The sequence below is a fragment of the Staurois parvus genome, unplaced genomic scaffold (genome assembly GCF_062004578.1).
Source record: "Staurois parvus isolate SC_StPar_1 unplaced genomic scaffold, SC_StPar_1.0 ptg000136l, whole genome shotgun sequence".
NCBI lineage: Eukaryota > Metazoa > Chordata > Amphibia > Anura > Ranidae > Staurois > Staurois parvus.
Genome location: NW_028317932.1, coordinates 11,228,292 through 11,251,773, shown reverse-complemented (window position 1 = coordinate 11,251,773; position 23,482 = coordinate 11,228,292). Strand labels below are relative to the sequence as shown.

The window sequence follows — 23,482 nt, the reverse complement described above, 5'->3', positions numbered from 1 at the left end:
AGCATGTAATGATTTTAGGTAATTACTCAGCAAGTGACAACATACTGAATCAATAAAGTAATAAAAAGACAGTCAGATGCAGATATTTATATCCCAAATGGAAGTGTAGATGCATGCCACATTTATATACTGGGTTAACATTTTGTGCTATTAATAAACTAATAATGAATAATCTACCATATTTATATTTTAAGGACACAGTAAATGCAGAATGCAAGAAGCTGAATACTTACCACTTACTTTGCAGATGACAAGTGCCACCTTCACTATCTTCATCACTGATTGCAGAATACTTTGGCTGGAGGTAGAAACCATGGCACCCAAATGTGTACAAACAAGGCTTGAATTAGTAAAAGCAAATAAGCTGTTCAAGGGAAGGTGAAATTTGCAAGAGAACGTTCCCCACAGCCTAGTGAACGTGGTGAAATTTCACTGTGTTAAGAATACCCAATGACTTGAAAAGCATTTTTGCTTGCACATGACTGAACGATGGAAGTCTGTAGAACTTTAATATTATTATTATTATTATTATGGTACAGGATTTATATAGCGCCAACAGTTTGCTCACCATTTTACAATATAACGGGAGAGAATACAGCAACAATACAGTTCAATACAAGAGGGTTAGGGGGGCCCTGCTCCTTGGAGCTTACAATCTAAGAGGGAGGGGCTAGTGGTAAAAAAGTTAATAACTGTGGGGGATGGACTGGTAGGAGGAATAGAAGATTCCATTGTTGGCTGACGGCAGGGTAGGCTTCCCTGAAGAGATAGGTTTTCAGAGATTGCCTAATAGTGAGCAGAGTAGGCGATAGTCTGATAAATTGGGATAGAGAGTTCCAGAGGATGGGGGAAGCTCTGACGAAGTCCTGGATACGAGCATGGGAGGAGGATACAAGGGAGCTAGAGAGCAGAAGGTCATGCGAGCAGCGGATAGTATGGTTTGGGGGATATTTGGAGACAAGATTGGTGATGTAATTTGGGGCAGAGTTATAAATGGCTTTATATGTTATTGTTAACGTTTTCAATTTTCATGACAGACTGAAGAGGGGATAGCCTGCGATTAGGTAGGCCAATGAGGAGGGAGTTACAATAGTCAAGGAGAGAGATAACAAGGGAGTGAATAAGTTGCTTAGTAGTTTCAGAGGTTAGGAACAGGTGTATCTTGGAGATGTTGTGGAGGTGAAATCTACAATTTTTGGACAGTGATTGGATTTGGGGCTGAAAGGACAGATGGGAGTCTAGGATTACACCTAGTACCCTGGCATAAAGGGAGGGACTGATGGTAGTATTACTGATCTTGATGGAGAAGTCAGGGGAGGGGGCACGGGCTAGAGGAAATAGTATGAGCTCCATTTTGGAAAGATTGAATTTGAGGAAGTGGAATGACATCCATGCCGATATGTCACTTAGTAGGTTAGTAATGCAAGAGGAGACTGAAGGGGTGAGGTGAGGAGTAGAAAGATAGATTTGTGTGTCATCAGCAACTTCACTACGTGCTGGGGAACAGTCCTTGCAAAGTGCAAATTCTCTTGCAAAATGAACAGTCTATTGGTCTTTAGTAAATCCATCAATCTATTTGACACACTCCATAGTGTCAGAAATGTCACCTGGAGCTGACAGCAAAGATTTCATGTGCTACCTGCCAAAGAGGTAAGTATTCAGCTTTTTCTCTTTCATTCCCAAACATGACCTCGGTGGAGAGATATAAAAAGAGAGAGTGATATAATGCTCCTGGAACCATTATATTGATTGGTGGATACCTACCTTATGGATGATTGTGTAGCTATTGATCATCACTAGAGATGAGCGAATCGAACATGACGAAGTGGAATTCGTTCCGAAGATTTGGAAAAATTCTATTCGCGACGAATCCGAAGATTAGCAAACTTCGGATGCACGAATCGAATTTTCCCAAAAATGGCGGCGACATGTGTGGCGACGGAGAAAATGGACAGAGAAGATGGGGCGGGGATCTCTGGGAAGGCGCGCAGACAAGGCGCGCTGACCCATAATGCATTCATGACATGTGATCGCATTAGCCAATCAGCAGCCAGCCAGCACTGTGTAATGGTGGAGCTATAAATCGCGGCCATCTTAGAATTCTCCATTAGCCTCCGATCATTCAAGAGAGACAGACCTGTGTGTATTAAGGGACAGAGTTAGGGCCACAGAGACTTTAGGGCCACAGAATCGTTACTCAGGGACACAGAATCGTTACTCAGGGACACAGAATCGTTACTCAGGGACACAGAATCGTTACTCAGGGAAACAGAATCGTTACTCAGGGACACAGAATCGTTACTCAGGGACACAGAATCGTTACTTAGGGCCACAGCTATCAAAGAATCGAAAATTTAAAGTGACATACACCCTTTTTTTTTTTGGTGGCTGTCGTGCACAGTTGGTGCTGCAGTTTGCCGATTGTGCAAAATAAACTGACTTTCTGCTTCACAACCACTATTGTACGTTCAAAGAGTTAAATCCATTTACACGCCGGCTGGAGGTAATATTTTTTGGGTGATTAGTGCATTCCAGTGACATAAACGTACAGTTTCCAGCCAACGGCAAGCTGCAATTGACCGATTGTGCTAAATAAACTGACTTTCTGCTTCACAACCACTATTGTACGTTCAAAGAGTTAAATCCATTTACACGCCGGCTGGCGGTAATATTTTTTGGGTGATTAGTGCATTCCAGTGACATAAACGTACAGTTTCCAGCCAACGGCAAGCTGCAATTGACCGATTGTGTACAATAAACTGACTTTCTGCTTCACAACCACTTTTGTACGTTCAAAGAGTTAAATCCATTTACACGCCGGCTGGCGGTAATGTTTTTTGGGTGATTAGTGCATTCCAGTGACATAAACGTACAGTTTACAGCCAACGGCAAGCTGCAATTGACCGATTGTGCTAAATAAACTGACTTTCTGCTTCACAACCACTATTGTACGTTCAAAGAGTTAAATCCATTTACACGCCGGCTGGCGGTAATATTTTTTGGGTGATTAGTACATTCCAGTGACCTAAACGTACAGTTTCCAGCCAACGGCAAGCTGCAATTGACCGATTGTGCTAAATAAACTGACTTTCTGCTTCATAACCACTATTGTACGTTCAAAGAGTTAAATCCATATACACGCCGGGTGGCGGTAATATTTTTTGGGTGATTAGTGCATTCCAGTGACATAAACGTACATTTTCCAGCCAACGGCAAGCTGCAATTGACCGATTGTGCTAAATAAACTGACTTTCTGCTTCACAACCACTATTGTACGTTCAAAGAGTTAAATCCGGTTTTATTTTTGGGGTGCTTATTGAATTAAAGAGTATGTCAGACAACACGCAGAGGAGTGGCAGAGGAGGCAATGTTTCAGGAGCGAGCAGACGTGGCAGCAGAGGAAGGGGTCGAGGCAGCACTAGTCGCAGCCAGAGGCCAGTGCTCCCGGTGTCATCCAGCGGTCGTGTCTCCACCGACAACCCTGCCGTCATCGATTGGTTGACTCGGTCGTCTTCCTCTTCCCAGGTCACCTCTGACACCTACAGCCAACGGTCGGTGGGTACGTCAGACACAACCGTTAGTTGGCATGGCCCGGGAGCAAGCCCACTGAAATCACGTGTCCTCGACCTGCCCCTGTCCTTTGGTGTTCCCTCACCAAGCGAAGTATCGCATGCTGTGGGCTCAGCCCCACTGTACAGTGAGGAAGAGCTAACAGAGGGCGGTCAGGAACGGGGGGAGACATCCGCCTCTTCAGCAGCCAGGCGAAGAAGTACTGGCGAGGAGAGTGGCTCGGTAGCCGGTCTAGAGACAGGTCTGTCTCCTGACCCACACGCAGCCGAGGGGGCTAGTATTGACGCGGAGACCCTAATTGATGATGATGAGGCTGATCGCACTTGGCAGCCTTGTCGTCATCAGGCTATTGCTTCCGCATCATCATGAGAAGAGGGTGCCAGCTTGCCAGCGAGCAAAACAGTCGGTGGGTTGCCCAGGAGGCAGCAGGGTCGCAGCAGTGTCAGTGGAGCCAAACGGCCACGGAGTAGAGCACCAGCTCCACTGCAGCCTACCACCACGGCCAGTAGTGGTGCCGGTGTGCACGGAGGAAGTAGCAGTCAGCCAGTGAGGAGTAGCGGGGGCAAAGTTTCCTACTCGGCGGTGTGGCAATTTTTCGTCAAGCCGCCCGAGGAAGTAAACGTAGCCGTATGTCGACTATGTGGCCAGAAAGTCAAGCGTGGCCAGGGGGCCAATGTTGGGACTACAGCGTTGCATCAGCATATGCAGCGTCGCCATTCGGTGGCCTGGGAAAACCGTGATAAAGATACGGCGGTTCTGCCTGCCCCAGCCCCCGCTCCATCACCCGCTCCGTTACTTGCTCCGTCACCCGACATCAATCGCCCTCTATAAGCCAGTCAAGGCTCCAACACCTCTGCTGAGGGGAGTTGTCGCTCGTTGGCATCTTCCGCTCGTTCAGATGCTCCTTCTCCTGCTACTCCTCTTCACGGATTCCGTCAGCAGTCTTTATTGGAATCCGTTTCCAAGAGACAACAGTTTGCGAGCACGCACCCGACGGTGCAGAAGCTGAACGTCCTCCTGTCCAAGTTGCTGGTGCTGCAGTCCCTCCCTTTCCAAGTGGTGGACTCAGCACTTTTCCGAGAAATGATGGCTTGTGCCGAGCCGCGGTGGAGAGTGCCAAGCCGGCATTTCTTCGCCAAAAAGGCAGTGCCAGCCCTGCATTCACATGTAGAAGAGATGGTGGGCCAGTCTTTGAGCATGTCGGTCTCTGCCAAAGTGCACGGCAGCGCCGACGTGTGGAGCTGTAACTACGGTCAGGGACAGTACATGTCATTTACGGCCCACTGGGTGAACGTGGTGCCGGCACAGCCGCACAAGCAACTTGGACAGGTCACGCCGCTTTTGCCTCCACGTTTGCACGTCCTTGGTCCAGCAAAGATGTCCGCCTCTACCACCTCTTCTTCCGCCGTGTCCTCAGCCGCCACCCCCGTGCCAAGTCTCATTACCCGACCGGCATATCACATGTGCAGGGCGCAACGGTGTCACGCTGTGCTGCACCTGGTATGCCTTGGCGAACGTAGTCACACAGGGGAGGAACTTCTGAGTGTAATGAACAGAGAAATCGACAGATGGCTGTCTCCGCGCAAACTGAAAATCGGAACCATGTTGACCGACAACGGCAAGAACATGGTGTCTGCTCTGCGTCAAGGAAGGTTGTGCCATGCGCCATGCATGGCTCACGTGTTCAATCTGGTTGTCAAGCGGTTCCTAAAATCCACCATCCCACTGCAAGACATCCTTAAAATGTCACGTAAACTTTGCATGCATTTCAGCCATTCCTACACCGCAAAGCACACCCTCCTTGAGCTGCAGCGGCAGAACGGAATTCCACAGCATCGCCTGATCTGCGACGTTGCAACAAGGTGGAATTCAACCCTACATATGTTAGACCGCCTTTACGAACAGCGAAAGGCCATCACCGATTTCCTGATGTTACAAGCGGATAAAGGTACTCCCCTGTGTAACTTAGATGTCAGCCATTGGCAGCTCATGCGTGACACCTGCCGCTTGCTCAGGCCCTTTGAGGAGGCCACGCTATTCGTGAGTCGGCAGGACTATGGGATGAACGACGTCATTCCTCTGTTGCACGTCCTGGAACAAATGCTGTTAACAATGGCTGGTCAGGGTGCGGTAGACGTGGCGCACAGATCTCAACGCCACATGACCCCTGTGGGGGCAGGACAGGAAGAAGAGGAGGAGGTAGAGGAGGACATTGGTGCTCAGGAATTATTGAGTGAAATGGGTGGTTTTTCCACTCAGCGGACAGGAGTGGAGGAGCAGGAGCATCTGGTAGAGGAGGAGGAGGAGACAGAGGACCCAGACGCACCGTGGCAGTATGCTGTGGAGATGGAGGCAGGGAGTCCCTCGCATTCCTTTGCACAAATGGCCCATAGCATGCTCGGTTGCTTGCGTAGCGACAGCCGAATAATAACCATCAGACAGAGGGATGACTTTTGGCTGTCCACCTTGTTGGACCCTCGCTACCGTTCAAAAATGGTGGCCTTTTTCACACCTGCTGAGAGGGAGGCCAAAATAAAGTACTATAAGAACCACCTATGTAGTCAGTTGGTCTCTGCCTTTCTGCGCCAACGTCCATCCTCAGACACTGTGGGCCCTGTGCGCTCGCGTTCCGCTGCCATGGCAGCAGGGGAGGGGTGGGGTGGTAGGAGCAGTGGCAGCTCCACCAGCAGCGGCTGCCTCAGTCTGCAGTCGATGATGAGTAGCTTTCTTCACCAGCGCAGTGAGGAAACTACTAACCAGCCGCAGCAGCAGCAGCATCAGGTGGACCTGGAGCAGGACCTCAAACAACAGGCTTGGGCCTACTTGGACAGCACCCTGCCAACCGAGGTAGACAATCCCCTTGACTACTGGGCAACGAAACTTGACCTTTGGCTCCAACTAGCTGAATTTGCCCTTGAAAGGCTGTCATGCCCAGCCAGTAGCGTGGCATCGGAGCGCGTGTTTAGTGCGGCAGGTGGTATTGTAACTCCGCGGAGGACACGACTGTCCACCCAAAGTGTGGAGAGACTCACGTTTGTGAAAATGAATCAGGCGTGGATTAGTCTGGATTTCAAACCAACAGTTCCTGACACAACTGACTAAATCCGCCATGAATCATGCCCCAAACATGTTATTAGGGACAAATGGAAGACCTCCACCTGATCCGTACATTTGTATATATATTTTATTGAGAGGCTGCTGGTCGGCCGACTCATGTTTTGCACATTTTTAATGACTTATACTCTGCAGGTCGGGCCCCTCATGAATTGGGGTTTTTAAATTATTTATACTTCGCTGGACGACCGTCACATGAATTGAACCTTTTTAATGACTTATACTCTGCTGGTCGGGCCCCTCATGAATTGGTGTTTTTAAATTATTTATACGTCGCTGGACGACTGTCACATGAATTTAAACTTTTTAATTATTTATAGTCGACCAGTTCCAGACCGATGGAATAGCAATTTTTTAAAATATTTATTTGACACGTGTTGTCCATCTCATCAATGAGGTGGACTGTTTATTTATTGGCCACGGTTTGGCCCCCTCCTGTTTCTTACATTGTTAACTTGTTGTATCGGTCACGGTTTGGCCACATGTTTGGTTGTCTTGTTAAGATTTTCTGTAATGTACACAGTTACGCTTGACTTGTCGACTTTCCACAATCTACTAAGGTATAGCATCGCATCAAAGTTTTTTTTTTTTTTTTTTGGTCTAAACCATTTCTTATAATGTCAATTTGTAGGATACGCCGCTGTAAGGCGACCTACTTTTTTGTCACTGTGTAGACATCTATTTATAGGCCGATGTTTGGCCAGAAAGATATATTTAGTAATAACCTAGCCGTTCAAGCCGCTCACTGAACACCTCGGGAATTGCTTTGTATATCTGTCGCCTTAGGGGCCGCTGTCTGGCGACATAATTTTTTGTCACTGTGGTGTAGACATCTATTTATAGGCCGATGTTTGGCCACAAAAATATATTTAGTAATAACCTAGCCGTTCAGGCCGCTCCCTGAACACCTCGGGAATTGCTTTGTATATCTGTCGCCTTAGAGGCCGCTGTCTGAACAGCTCATGAATTGCTTTCTATATGTGTCGCCTTTGAGGCCGCTGGCTGGACAGCTGATGAATTGATTTGTATATATGTACTTATTGTCCGCTGTCCGGACAGCTCATGAATTACTTTTTGTATATAGCCTTCCAAACCACTCTCAGAATAAGTCATGATATTCATGCTGTGTATAGCCTTATAGGCCAATGGTCAATCAAGTCATGATTGTTATAGTGTGTATAGCCTTATAGGCCGCTGTCTTTACAACTTTATAATTCCATGCAGTATATAGCCCTATCGGCCACTTTCTGGCATCCAGTTGCTGTAGCCCCCATCACCACACTGTGCCACGGGCCCCTGTACCGCCTTCTCATACTGCTGCCAGATCCATCCTCTGCCATCTGCGTCTTTGTCGTCTGCTCACGCTGCTGGGTTCCAGTTTTAAACCTAGGCCTGTGTATGGCTTCCGAATACTGCTGCCTCCACCGCCACCCTGCGCCATGTGCCTCTGTCGTGTGCTCACGCTGCTGACGGCTTCCGCTTTTTACCCTAGGCCTGTGTATGGCTTCCGAATACTGCTGCCTCCACCGCCACCCTGCGCCATGTGCCTCTGTCGTCTGCTCACGCTGCTGACGGCTTCCGCTTTTTAAACTAGTCCTGTGTATGTCTTCCGAATACTGCTGCCTCCACCGCCACCCTGCGCCATGTGCCACTTTCGGGTCTCCTCACACTGCTGCCAGGTCCATACTGATTCATGGCCCCCTGTACCGGCTCCTCATGAACGTGGTTCAGCGGGTTTGCATCACTTAACGGCAAATCGTTGACAAATGCTGGGACGTTCAGTGTTGTGCGCATTAAGCCAGACACCAAAGGGCAGCACAGACCTGTTATTACTCGCTCAAGCATGGCTGAACAAAACCAGTCTCTACCACAAATTGGACCCAGACCTGCCCAGGGTCTCGTAACTAGATTGCACGGAGGAGTAGAGTCCGTTATCGTAATTAAATAGACAAAACGCCACACCAAAAAGAGTGGCCATTTCCAACACTTATTCCAGAAAGAGGAACAACCCGTTTCATATACGGCCCGTAGACGTTTCACGTCTGCCACATTCAGTCGATTTAAGACGCAAGCTCCACTTCCTGTGGTCTCTGACCGTTGATATACCTTTAAGTGTCAGCTTTGAAGCTATATTCCCTCCGGAGCACTGACACTGGTGCCCTTCCGTCAACATGCCTTTAAGTTTCAGTTTTCAACCATATTCCCCACAGAAGCCAAACTCTTGGGTATCCCAGAAGCTGCTCAGCGGGTCAGGGCAATAAAGCTCCCGGTTCGCAGGTTGTTCCGTCTTATGGATGGAAGTACGACGGTATATGATCTTCTTCGCACCCACGGCATTACCTCATAAAATTTCTGCATTGCATCTGCAATCACAACGCTGACTTCCCGGTTCGCCACTCAGCCATTGGACTCTTGATAGTCGTCTCCCCACACTGCTGCTGGGGGGACTTTTTAACCTAGGCCTGTGTATGGCCTTCAATTGAAGCTGCTTCCGCTCCGCCACTCTGCCATTGGACTCTTGATAGTCGTCTCCCCACGCTGCTGCTGGGGGGACTTTTTAACATAGGCCTCTGTATGGCCTTTAATTGAAGCTGCTTACGCTCCGCCACTCTGCCATGGGCCTCTTGGGTATCCCAGAAGCTGCTCAGCGGGTCAGGGCAATAAAGCTCCCGGTTCGCAGGTTGTTCCGTCTTATGGATGGAAGTACGACGGTATATGATCTTCTTCGCACCCACGGCATCACCTCATAGAATCTCTGCATTGCATCTGCAATCACAACGCTGACTTCCCGGATCGCCACTCAGCCATTGGACTCTTGATAGTCGTCTCCCCACACTGCTGCTGGGGGGACTTTTTAACCTAGGCCTGTGTATGGCCTTCAATTGAAGCTGCTTCCGCTCCGCCACTCTGCCATTGGACTCTTGATAGTCGTCTCCCCACGCTGCTGCTGGGGGGACTTTTTAACATAGGCCTCTGTATGGCCTTTAATTGAAGCTGCTTACGCTCCGCCACTCTGCCATGGGCCTCTTGGGTATCCCAGAAGCTGCTCAGCGGGTCAGGGCAATAAAGCTCCCGGTTCGCAGGTTGTTCCGTCTTATGGATGGAAGTACGACGGTATATGATCTTCTTCGCACCCACGGCATCACCTCATAGAATCTCTGCATTGCATCTGCAATCACAACGCTGACTTCCCGGATCGCCACTCAGCCATTGGACTCTTGATAGTCATCTCCCCACACTGCTGCTGGGGGGACTTTTTAACCTAGGCCTGTGTATGGCCTTCAATTGAAGCTGCTTCCGCTCCGCCACTCTGCCATTGGACTCTTGATAGTCGTCTCCCCACGCTGCTGCTGGGGGGACTTTTTAACATAGGCCTCTGTATGGCCTTTAATTGAAGCTGCTTACGCTCCGCCACTCTGCCATGGGCCTCTTGGGTATCCCAGAAGCTGCTCAGCGGGTCAGGGCAATAAAGCTCCTGGTTCGCAGGTTGTTCCGTCTTATGGATGGAAGTACGACGGTATATGATCTTCTTCGCACCCACGGCATCACCTCATAGAATCTCTGCATTGTATCTGCAATCACAACGCTGACTTCCCGGATCGCCACTCAGCCATTGGACTCTTGATAGTCGTCTCCCCACACTGCTGCTGGGGGGACTTTTTAACCTAGGCCTGTGTATGGCCTTCAATTGAAGCTGCTTCCGCTCCGCCACTCTGCCATTGGACTCTTGATAGTCGTCTCCCCACGCTGCTGCTGGGGGGACTTTTTAACCTAGGCCTGTGTATGGCCTTCAATTGAAGCTGCTTCTGCTCCGCCACTCTGCCATTGGACTCTTGATAGTCGTCTCCCCACACTGCTGCTGGGGGGACTTTTTAACATAGGCCTCTGTATGGCCTTCAATTTAAGCTGCTTACGCTTCGCCACTCTGCCATGGGCCCCTGTACCGCCTCCTCTTGCTGCTGCCAGGTCCAGAGTGTCTCATGGGTCCCTGTACGGCCTCCCATTGCTGCTGACTTCATCGCCAGACTCTGCCATGTGCCACTTTCAGGTCTCCTTACACTGTTGGTGGGTTCCATTTTGTGATAGGGTGCTGTATGGCCTTCCATTGCTGCTGCCTCCACCGCCACCCTGCGCCATGTGCCTCTGTCATCTGCTCACGCTGCTGACGGCTTCCGCTTTTTAACCTAGGCCTGTGTATGGCTTCAGAATAATGCTGCCTACACCGCCACCCTGCACCATGTGCCTCTGTCGTCTGCTCACGCTGCTGCCAGGTCCATACTGATTCATGGCCCCCTGTACCGGCTCCTCATGAACGTGGTTCAGCGGGTTTGCATCACTTAATGGCAAATCATTGACAAACGCTGGGACGTTCAGTGTTGTGCGCATTAAGCCAGACACCAAAGGGCAGCACAGACCTGTTATTACTCGCTCAAGCATGGCTGAACAAAACCAGTCTCTACCACAAATTGGACCCAGGCCTGCCCAGGGTCTCGTAAGTAGATTGCACGGAGGAGTAGAGTTCGTTATTGGAATTAACTGTGAGGGACTTTTAAACCTAGGCCTGTGTATGGCCTTCAATTGAAGCTGCTTCTGCTCCGCCACTCTGCCATTGGACTCTTGATAGTCGTCTCCCCACGCTGCTGCTGGGGGGACTTTTTAACATAGGCCTCTGTATGGCCTTCAATTTTAGCTGCTTACGCTCCGCCACTCTGCCATGGGCCCCTGTACCGCCTCTTCATGCTGCTGCCAGGCCCGTAATCTGCCATGGGCCCCCGTACCGACTCCTCATGCTGCTGCCAGGCCCGTAATCTGTCATGGGCCCCTGTACCGCCTCCTCATGCTGCTGCCAGGTCCAGAGTGTGTCATGGGTCCCTGTACGGCCTCCCATTGCTGCTGTCTCCATCGCCACACTCTGCCATGTGCCACTTTCAGGTCTCCTCACACTGCTGGTGGGTTCCATTTTGTCATAGGGTGCTGTATGGCCTCCCATTGCTGCTGCCTCCACCGCCACACTGTGGCTCCACACTCTGGTTTTGGCCCAAATGAGTGAAGTGTGCGGTGATTCTAAGATCGACGGCTCTCATCTGCATGTCATACTGACTGACAGTATTATTTCTCTTCCCCAGCAGACTCCAAGGGCATTTAAATTAAAGGTACAGTGTTCTGCACTAATATAAAGGCTCTCTGAAGCCTAGAAACACCCTTTTTATAAGTTAAATTTGCAGCGAATATATTCGGCTCGAAGCGAATTTATTCGGCGAATTCGGCGAATCAGTCGAACCGAATTTTTGAATAATTCGCTCATCTCTAATCATCACACCTGAGAAGTTGATTTATTGCATCTGCTCCCAGAGCAAAAAGCGTTTTTTGCTGATCTAGAGATTGATCATCATGGAGCTCTGGTGAGTTACCCAACTTTACTTTGGTGGTGGATTTTGGCACAATTTCTTTGAGAGCACCTGAATTTGAAAAGGATTTGTTTGGACATTTGAAGAAATTCAGAATTGGACAATTTTTATATTCACAAATTTAATTATTTAAATTACCTATGCATTAAAAAATAGTTTTGCACATAATTTTGATATTTTTTGATATTAATTGAGAATAGATATATATATCTTTTGCACTAATGTTTCTACACTAAATTAGGAATAGTTTGTGGTTTTAGCGCATTCCTTTATTTAAATTCAGCTTTTTGTATTGCGGGAGGTAGCTGGCTCTATTTTCTCAGAGAAGCAACATGATAACCTTAAGTGCATTGGGCTGTTTAACCACCTCCATCCCTTAGATTATTGTTCCTCTTCAAGTTGCCCCATGTTGAGGGAACATTACTCTACAATCCATTTAACAACTAGGAGCATGCAGCTCAGCGTGCTCCTAGATGTGAGATTGCACTGTCACTGACAGCTCCTGGTCTCTGCTAATGATAAGGAATCAGTTAACAATGCTCTTGATCATGTAGATTTTTGCAGCTGTTACTGACAGTAACAGCTGGCAATGTATTTACTTCTCTGTGCACTTGTGGTGCACAGAAATAGAGATACTTTTCTTAAAGAGGACAATGCAGTGTTTCAAAGGACTTAAAACTGAAAATATATTACAAATGTCAAAAATTTTTTACAACTTCTGCTTGGACAATCTAGGCGATCTCAGCATAAGTGACACCTAAAGCAAAACCTCACTCAAAAAGGGAAGTTCCACTCTCCCCCCCCCCTTCTGCCATATTTGGAATATATATATTTTTTTGGGGGGAGTGGGTACCTAAGTTTGGCAGGTACCCACTCCCCCCCCCCCAAAAAAAAAAATATATTCCAAATATGGCAGAGGAGGGGGGGAGGTTGAGGAACTTCCCTTTTTGCATGAGGTTCTGCTTTAGGTGTCACTGTCTGATAGTGAAGCTCCACAATTTGTCTCTGTTACCCCTGCTATACCACTAGTTGAAACAATAGCCTTTACAAATCTGAAGTATGAGGCAAGTCTTGGAGTGAAGGAAAGCTGGTCTAGATGCAATACAGCCCCAGACAGACAATGGAAAATGTCTGAATGAGAGACCACTATAAGTGGCATGACACAGTTACAGGCATTAATAAATTATATTATGAAGATCCATAGCCTATCAAAGCAACCTCATTTATGGCCAAAGCATTTCCTGTGTTTGTCACATATTATAAGAGTTATTGATTTTCGTCAGTTGAATTGTTATTCATTGCCAAGAGACAGGGAAAAAAGTTGTACATAATTTATATATTTTTGAGATTTTTTCTTTGTAGATGTTGCTATAAATAGGCAGCAGAATTGTGATATTCCCTGGGAGATAAATTAGGCATGCTATCCAGAATGCAGGAAACTGTGTTGACCTTGATGATGGGATCAGAAAGAAATATGGATATAATATTCATAAACTTCACAGTAAAGAATTATTCATGCAGAGTCACTGCCCGGTGAGAATAGGTCTATTTATAAGTAAAGATTCTGACAGGAACATCTTTGGAAAGAATAAGTTACCTTATATTGGTGTTTCCATTCTGCTTTATATAGAAATAGTATTGCTCAATGCCAGCTCACCTGAAAGACTTGAAACATTTTATTTGTCTAGACCAAGGGTGCCCAACCAAGAAGAATTGTCTTGGGTCACACATAAAATACACCAACAGAAGGATAGCCGATGAGCAAAAAAAGATCACAAGTTAACGATCACTGATATGGATAATGTACTTATCTGAGTAATAAAACTGAATTGTTTTGTAATTTTTTTTTTGTTATAAAAGTTGTTATAAAACCAATGCAATATTTGACACTGTTTTTGATAAACTAACGCATCAATATCTGGTTTGATAGTTGTAGAAGCAATTCTCAATGAATTTTCAGCTGCTCATAAGATATTTTGGTTCTAATTTTGCCCTTCATTTGCTTCATCTTTGAAAAAAGTTGCTCACAAATGTAGGTGCTGCCGAAAACTGATGACATGAATAAGGCATGATTGTGAAGAGTGGGAGTTTTTTCTTTGGGAACATAAAACTTACAAAAGCCCAGTAAATAGACTCTGGTAATTTTTTCTTTGACTGCATGTGTTCACTAAGTGTCAATACATTTTTACAAAAAAGTCTCCAAAAATTAACATTTTAAAGTAAGTTTACAATATTGTGTTGGACCGCATTCATACAGTATATGTCTTGGGCCACAGGTTGGACATCCCTGGTCTAGATAATCAGCAGATCTTTGGATCCAAGGCAGCTGTCTTCACATGGCTCATAAACATAGGGCTGTGCACCGCACTAATGGGCCATATTTATGTGCCTGAGAGTCACAGGTGTTGCGTACAGCCTGCTGTACAAGTCAATGACAGGATGTGGTGTTTGCCAGTAAACACAGATTTATCTGTATACATATATACAGGTACAGATGTATAATCCTAGATACAGACTGTCTGCCAAAACCATGCAATTTATTTTGGATGGAGCAAATAAGGGTTATAGTCTTTGTCAGATTTTTACCACTGTATGTGTCCCTATTTGGGAGATTTTCCCTCCTTTCCTATCAAGACACAAAGGTGTCCGTTTATGAACCAGCAGTAATAGATCGCTGCTCAGTTCTCCGGCATTCTCGGAGAACACAGTTCTCCTGTGAATGCCGTTTATGAAGCATATGTAGATCAGTTCTCCAAACGAAGGGAGAATGGTCTACAAATGCTGGAAAACGGCTGATTTTACTATAATCTCGCGAGATTACAGTAAAAGATCAGTTTACTAAACAGAGGTAAATTATCTCTGCTTAGTTTTCGGTCCCTCTGATTCTCCAGCTCTGGGCTGGAGAATCTGGAGGGAGAACACAGATCTCCGGAGAAGGGCTGAACATGTTCTCCTGGGTGTCATAAACTGTGAATGACCAGAGAATAGCTGTGATCCTCTGAATCTCAGCTATTCTGTGTGTCATAAACGGACACCAAAGGGAGTTCCTCAACAGGAACACAGACAAAAAAATTGTTTTAGTGGCGATGGGAATATTTTTATTGCTGTGACAACCCCTCCCATAATTTCTACCTGTCCCAGCTTGGAGAGACTGTTCCTCTTTGCTCCCCAAATGTCCCTGCTTTTGGTCTGATGTATATACTTCTATTGTACAGCGCTGAGCAAACCCTTTGGCGCTATATAAACTCGTAGTAATAATAATAATAATAATATACTTATGTTTATAAAATGTACTATATAAATACCAAAACGTTGTACTATTTTAAACTTTTTCATCGAACCTCTAAATTGGTGGTTCTTAATCTTTTTTGAGACATGAACCGCTTTAAGAAGCTGATGAAAACTATGGACCACATATCCCCAGAAATATTTACATAAACACAACTTTGCATGCAAAGAATACATGTCCTTTATTTTATTGAAATTTGATTACCTTGTACATATATGACATACACAACGTTTGAATAAAGTAAACAATCTTAACAAAAAATTAATAACAAATAGTGCTCATGTGCTTATGAATATGTGTCCAATATATTAATTCATATACAATATATTTGCTATAAATGAAACAAAACTAAAATAATTGCAGCAGGCTTAAGGGTGTAGAATACCACCAAAATGTGAAAAAATGTATACATGTTTAGACCATGCATCTATATTAAACATTACATAGGTGCATAACCTCTATACAATCTCAAAAATTCACGTTTTGCCATTGGTTATATTCCCACATCTATAATGCAAACATTGCATATGTGCATAATCACCACACCATTATAACCAATGGCAAAACATGAATTTTTGACATTGTGTAGATGCGTGGGCTAAACATATATACATTTTTTCACAATCTTAACAAAAAAACTCACTCGTTTCATGTAAATGGCCACTCATTACAAACAATTAAATACAATCAACTTGTGCAAATTAAATAAAACAATTTTAAATCTGCTCAAATCTACTACTACTACTTCTAGAAAATGAGAATTAGCACTTGCTATTATGAAGCAGCACAAAATGATGGTACAAGTTTAAATGCTAAACAATGAGTCAAGATAAGCTTAGCGGTTGGTGCAATAAGCAGAAGCAGGGTGCATTTTCTTTAATTGTTTTCAATGGGAACGTATTGATTGGGACAAGGAGAAGGCTGTATAGTGAATGTAATTATTATTATTATTTTTTTAATCTTACTCTCACGAACCCCCTGAAACCCATTCATGGACTATTTAGGGGTCTTCTCTAAATTATTGCATTTAGTATTTTGAGAAGCCAATTAAAAGAAACCTTGGTGGTGAAAAAAATGCACTTCTATCTAGAGTGTTTGCCAGGGGTGTGTCATTTGCCTGCAAACTTTGTGGTAGAAAGGGCCCCTCTTTTTCATATTAGAAATTTAGGAGTTATGCACTCTGCCCAGTTCTTTTATGGACGTCACAGAGTAAATAAAGAAAAATCTCCCCAAAACACTTGACAGAAGTCTTAACTCTTCTTAACTCTATTCAAAGCGTCAAAATTCTAATTAAAACACTGAAGCTGGCCATACGCAATACAATATGTATGTAGCGCCCACCTAACCTCCAGGGGCAGGTGGAGTACTATCAGAGATAGGGAGGGCTGACATTTCACCTTTTGATCCATGGTGTGTATTGGGATGTGGTGGGGTGGGAGATTCACATCATGGATGTAAAGCCGGTAAATCTGCAGCAACTGTGTGATGCTATCATGTCAATATGGACCAAAATCTCTGAGGAATTTTTCAACTCCCTGTTGAATCTATGCCATGAAGAAATAAGGCAGCTCTGAAGGCAAAAGGGGGTCCAACCCGGTACTAGCAAGGTGTACCTAATAAAGTGGCCAGTGAGTGTATATATATCTATATATCTACAGTATATTTTATATATATATATATATATATATATATATATAAACAGTACATAAATATACTGTATCAACTATGTAAGGAAGAAATACCCATGAGAATTCGTCTAAATTATTCTTCCATTACAGGCACAAGTAAATTAAATATTAAGTTTAAAAGCAATATTTTTCCGTTCACCAGTGTCTCAAGATAAGTATAATTGGAAAATCCATTGGTCTTGCTCGGCCGTACAGAAAATGGGTTTTTCCTTCCTGGGAGAATTCTAATTCAATAAAATAAATAAAACATGCAGGCCTGTCTTTGGCTTTGTATACTATTCTGCCACCCTAGTAGATAAGTGAACAAGACCGCTTTGTAATTAAAGGAAGTATATGGTTTAGAGTATCAGTGGTAATGAATAATAAACTCTGTGCTGTTCACAAAATTTAGAAGACTTACAACATTTTGACAAATAGGTGGACCTAGGGCTAATATATCATAGGATCCCTTAAAATGACCACCAGAACCCTGAAAAGTCCCAGATTCTGTTGTCATAGCCCCCCTGCCTGTCACTGTAATCAAGGCAGTTGGCATAGTTGGCCTTTTCCTTTCAAACTGCATCTACATCACTACATTTACTATGATTACAGTGATAGCCAGTGGAACTTGTGTAGGACATAGCTGTGTATGCCCTTGGAATCTGGGGCTGTTAGGGAAGAAGGGTGAAGGCACCCCTAACGTAATGGGCTCAGTCCTAACGCCCCATTCACACTAGTGCAATTTCAAACTCAACTTGAGTTGCACAGAATCAAATGACAAAGTAATCACATTATCTTAAATGGTGCCTGGTCACATCAATGCAACTCAACATGGCAAGATTTAGAAAAGGTTCCTGTACTACTTTATTGCCATTCCAGCATGATTTTGGCCCCATAGAATATGCAAACCATTTCAAAGTTGCATCCAAGGGCAACCGTGTGACTAAATCAAATACAATCGATTGCTTGCTTCTCAATGCTGCAAACATTTGAAAACCATTTCTTTCTAATGTAACATTTTTATCATTTTAAGTTATTGGGCTTCATTAAAATGACTTATTCAGTCTCTCAAAGTGTACCTGAGAAGAGAAATGTGGGATATGAATCCTCTGACTCAGGCAGGAGGAAGCATTTCATCACTTTCTCTTACCCACTGATCACTCTGGTTGTACATTGTAATTTTCTTGAGGTCCCAGAGGGTGAGACTCCAGCAGGAGGGCTTAGCTATGTTAGACAATCTGCATATACACAACTAAGAATATCTCATCTACTACATGGGCACAAGGATTGCATCATCTTTTGGCAGGTATGTTGGTTGAAGAAATAGAGTTAGACCCTGGACAATGCCTATAAAGGAAAGAGGGAGTGATTATATATGTTACACATACATATAATTAATATGCTGGCCACATACTGATTGAAATTCAACCAATCCATGTGTGAGCTATTCTATTCGACAGGACTTGACTGATAAGATGACTTCTGTTGAAGGGACAAGTTGGAAAATGTTTCGTTGATCAGTGGCTGAAGCAAACTCGCTGGCACCCACAGTTGTATTCTGACAATTATGGGTGCTGGCAGTTGTGATTCCCCCATCCACCTCGCTTGTTTAGTTTTCTTGTTCAGCCTGCTGACTGAACTAAAAAAAGAAATAACTGTATGGCCAGTTTTAACAAGTGTTTAACAATAGCTTTAACAGACCATGCACCTTATAGGAGCCTAGAGGCAAGAAAACCCAGCACTGTCTGTTTACATAGCGAGTTATGATGGCAACAATAGCCTTTAGCAAAAACATATACTGTATTTTAGATATAATAGTTGTGACAGCAGTTAGTATTATGTATCATTATGCATTATGTGTCAGCAATGGGCCCTAAATGGCTCTGCTATGGAACCTAACTGCATACATAGTTACAGCACTGTTCCTAAAGTGATTGTAAACCCTTACATACTGTATCAGTGAAGTGACTAGCCTCAGGTGTTACACAGAGTTGAAACAAATCCTCCTATGTAAGTTGTACCTGTTTATCTGATTGAAGCTACACACTGCAGTTCTCAATGAGGGCTGATTGGAGGGAAGGGACCCACCCCCTTTACACAGCACACAATAACAGAGCTGACACCGTCAATGGCAGGCTGTGTGCTGGTGCTCCCTCCCCTGTCACCTTTTTATTTTGGTGTCAGAAACACTTGTCAGAAGTGACACTGTAGAGCAGCCATTCTCAACCCTAGGGTTCCTCCCGGGGTTGCTAGGGGTTCCCTGAACTGTGGCTCATTGACCTCTCATTTGATGGTGCCTGCATTGTTCCAGGACCTGCACCACTTGGTAAAGCCAGCATCATCACACCAGCTGTCTTATAAACTGTCTGGAAGGGTGGTATTCTGGCCACCACTGTAAGACTGTAAGACTGTAAGGGTTGCATTGTTCCTAATGACCACCAATACATAGAGCATTTTTGCCATTAAGCACTGTTCGTTGGTTTAAGTAAGGGTTCGCTGAGACCTGGAAATTATTATTGGGGTTCCTCTGGGTTAAAAAGGATAAGAAACACTGCTGAAGAGGGATATGCTTTGTTCAGATTTCATGTCTGAGGTTTACAACCACTTTAAAGTATAGCCCAACCTATTTTTTTTTTTTTTTTTGATGGAAGCTAACATATAGCACTTTACTACTCTGCAAATAACATATTATTTCAAATTTCTAACACTACCTGCTGGTTGTGGTAGTAAAAAGTGTGCAAAGAGCAGCGATGAAGGGAAAATGACAATAACCCACAGCAGCCAATTATATTTATTTTACTGCACTGTACAGTTGACTGTCTTCCCCCTTAAAGCAGAACTCTAGGCAATCAGCTGACTATACAGTTACAATTAAAATTATTATTTATATAAATTAATTATATATAATATATGAACGTTCTATCTTTTATTTCAGATACCACTGTACAGTCAGTCAGGTGACCCCCACAGTCTCCTGATTCAGGTTTTTAGCTTTTTGTGCCACTTCTCCACCCTTGGTTTGATCATTGGATAAAAACCAGCATAATCATAATTTTACAGTGAACAAACAGTTAACACAAGAGGCTGCCTTTTTTAATTAGGACATTGGGATGTCCCTTGACTATCTTTGCTATTTATTTTCCCTAAAAAGTATGCAAAAGGATAATGATTATATAGTAGGTTGTCCACCAGAGATCCAAACAAAGCCAATATTAAACTGGGCTGCAGTAATACAAAAAAAATGTAAGCAAAATTTAAGAAAGGAGTATGATCATATAACAATAAAATAGCATGGCTCAAATTTTGACTTTCAGATCTACTTTTTCAGACCCTGCTTTTCAGTTACGGAGCAATAAAATACATTCCTATCAGATCTGGGATCTCTATCAAACAGCAGGCCAGAATGTCTTCACCAACCATGAGCACTACAACACAGCCAGGTCAGTCTTTTCTTGCACATGTACACATTGTGTCACGTATGGACTTAATGTATTCCTTATATTTAATTAATGTTGATAAAGATACAGAATTTAACATACAGTATGTATATGTGTTTGCTGCTTTAGTGTTTCAAGGACAGTGACTGATTGTATACATTTTTGATAATGAGTTGCATAATATAATAATGTGTCATTGCCATGGAGAGTGAAAATAAAAGGAGTAGTAAAGAATGAGCCTGTGTCCTTCTACATGATGAGATGCTGCACTATGGTCTGTGGAGTCTGTGTATATAACAGGCTGAGATTACAATGTAAGCATATGCTGCACACACCAGACCTGTATTCCATGCTTACATGGAAGAATGAGTCAGGAGAGACACCAGACCCACCCGTGGATGCGCTAATGATGATTGATGATGTAACTGATTTTCACCAAGTGTTTCCCTAACCCATAATTTTGCTTAAGTTGTAAGATAATGTTTTAAATTAATTATTTGTATTATAATTATGCTCTGTATTCAGTTGTGGACACTGGGTGTGCTACACATGCCCCAAAAATGTCATTACACAGGGCATGTTTAGTACTCCCTGTTATTCAGCCCCACTGCCATTCCACCTTGCATTTGTCAGTAATTAATTCCCAGCTTGTCTAAAACCCTGTTCACATCTCGGTTCTGTCTGCGATTGCAAATCATAGCAGAACTCACAACATGCTTTTAATGACACCCCAAGCAGGATGCCATTCTGCGTCGATCGTTGCATGCCGTGTTCATGCAGAGATTGTGACAAAATGCAAGTTTTAGAAATGTGCCACTCCTGCTCCTTTTTGGCTGAGAAATACGAATAGGGCAGCCCATGAAGTGAATGGGCTGCCCTATTTGTGAAACACAAAATCGCATGTAAATCACTCAAAAAAATTATAAGCAGAAACACTTGTTCCAGTTAAGCGAAAGTATGAATGCAGCCTAAATCATAGCTCAGAGCTGCTGTGTAAATACAGCAGCTGTAGAAGCTGATGCTGTCAAAAAAGTATTTATAAACATTGTTACTTTTGTATCTACTCAGTTTTATTCATCTGCATTTTCCTTTTTCGGATGTATCCAAATCTCCGAATCACAATAGTAACAAATTTCAATGAATCCAAAGTAAATTACAATGAAAACAATGAATTAATTAATATTTATTTCTTTCATTTGTTTGAAAATTCAGAGAGTTATGTGAGTTCAATAATATTTTCACACTCTGTATAGTTATAATTGGCCAAAGTCAAGCAAGTCACAATGAAGTAGCAAGCAACTTGCATGGGAGTCACTAGAAACAACATAACAACATAACAAATGAGTCCAAATCTTCTGAAATACCTTATGAAAAAATAACAAATACAAGAAATGAGTTTGAATATACAAAACTAATTCTGACAACTAATCATTTTAACCTTCCTAGCGGTCTGATTATGTCCATATTTCTGTGTTCAAAGTGGTACCTTTTTTTGCATGGAAATATGTATTTTTTTTTATTGTAGGCCTGTAATTTTTAGGAATAACTTGCTGAAATCTGTCCAAACAAGAGTCTAGTAAACATCTCGCATATGTTAAAATTTTAAACATGAAATCATAAATTATAATTTAATAAATAATCATAAACATAATAATATTATAATAATAATACATTTAATTCAATAATATAATCAAACCAAAAACACTGAAATTTGAAATATAGCGCCAAGCTCACACATCACTGAGCAAAGTCGAAAAATCGTTTTCAGTGTCTGATGACGAATTTCCCCACGAATCATTATCACTCAATTCTGCAAGTGGTTCTACTTTACTATCGCTGTTCTCTAGCTGGTCTAAAACCGATTTTGACCTAAAGGGACGCCTTTTGGATGCCATGGACTTTTCTCAGTTTCCAGGCAGAAAGAACAGTAAAAATGAAGGCAGGGCACAGGACAAAGCACTCGGGACAAAATGTATGTGAAATGGTTTGATACAGTAATGTTTTACTATGTGATTTTAGTGAATTTAGTGAATGTCACTTTTTGTCATTTTCAAATTTCCCGCCGTTCCGTCCCTGTACGTCCCGACGCTCCCAGGGGACAGAACCCAGATGACAGATGCTGGCATCTGCTGGAGGACATTACAGGGGACACTGCAGGAGGGACATCGCGGGAGCGCAGGACAAGGTAAGAGAAGAACAGATCCCAGAGCAGCGCCGCATGGTAAGCCCGAGTGTAGCTTAGGGTTACCGCTTGTGGTACTGAAACTTTACCCCGAGCTACACTCGGGAATACCGCCAGGGAGGCTACGATAATGATGAAACAAAATCATTGACATAACGAATTGATCGAAACTGAAACTAAATTATTCGTTGTGCACATCTCTAGTTAAGAACCTAAAGAGTATTTAAACCAAAACATCTTTCAAAAAATTTTGAATGGTTAAAACTCCTGTCTAGAGATGAGCGAATCGAACTTGGCGAAGTGGAATTCGTTTCGAATATTAGGAAAAATTCGATTCGCACCGAATCCGAATATTAGCAAACTTCGGATGCACGAATCGAATTTTTCCCGATCGGCCGATTTTCATCCCTTCTACAGCCGGCAAAAAGTGTCCCTGCAGAGAGCTCCGCTATTTCTGACAGTTCTCTGACAGTTCCTTCACATTTACAGCGGTTGAAACATTGTATCCTAAATGGAAACAAATAGGTATTTGTATCTATTTGTTTCCATTTAGGATACAGATGTTTTTATTCGGAAACAAATAGATACAATGTTTCAACCGCTGTAAATGTGAAGGAACTGTCAGAGAACTGTCAGAAATAGCGGAGCTCTCTGCAGATACACTTTTTGCTGTACTGGAATTCTTCTTCTTTTCATTCTTCTTCTTCTTTTCATTCTTCTTCTTCTTCTTCTTTTCATTCTCTCTTCTTCTTCTTTTCATTCTTCTTCTTCTTTTCATTCTTCTTCTTCTTTTCATTCTTCTTTTCATTCTTCTT

General features: G+C 43.6%; 1 protein-coding gene across 2 annotated transcripts in view; it reads left to right on the top strand.

Moving 5' to 3' along the window:
* Positions 1–23,482, top strand: part of HDAC9 (histone deacetylase 9) — a 778,880-nt gene that overhangs the window by 61,233 nt on the left and 694,165 nt on the right. For both annotated transcript variants that reach the window (XM_089673174.1, XM_089673175.1), the window contains exon 2: positions 20,377–20,488. In XM_089673174.1, coding sequence (XP_089529300.1) covers positions 20,377–20,488 — 112 coding nt within the window. The remainder of the gene's footprint in view (positions 1–20,376; positions 20,489–23,482) is intronic.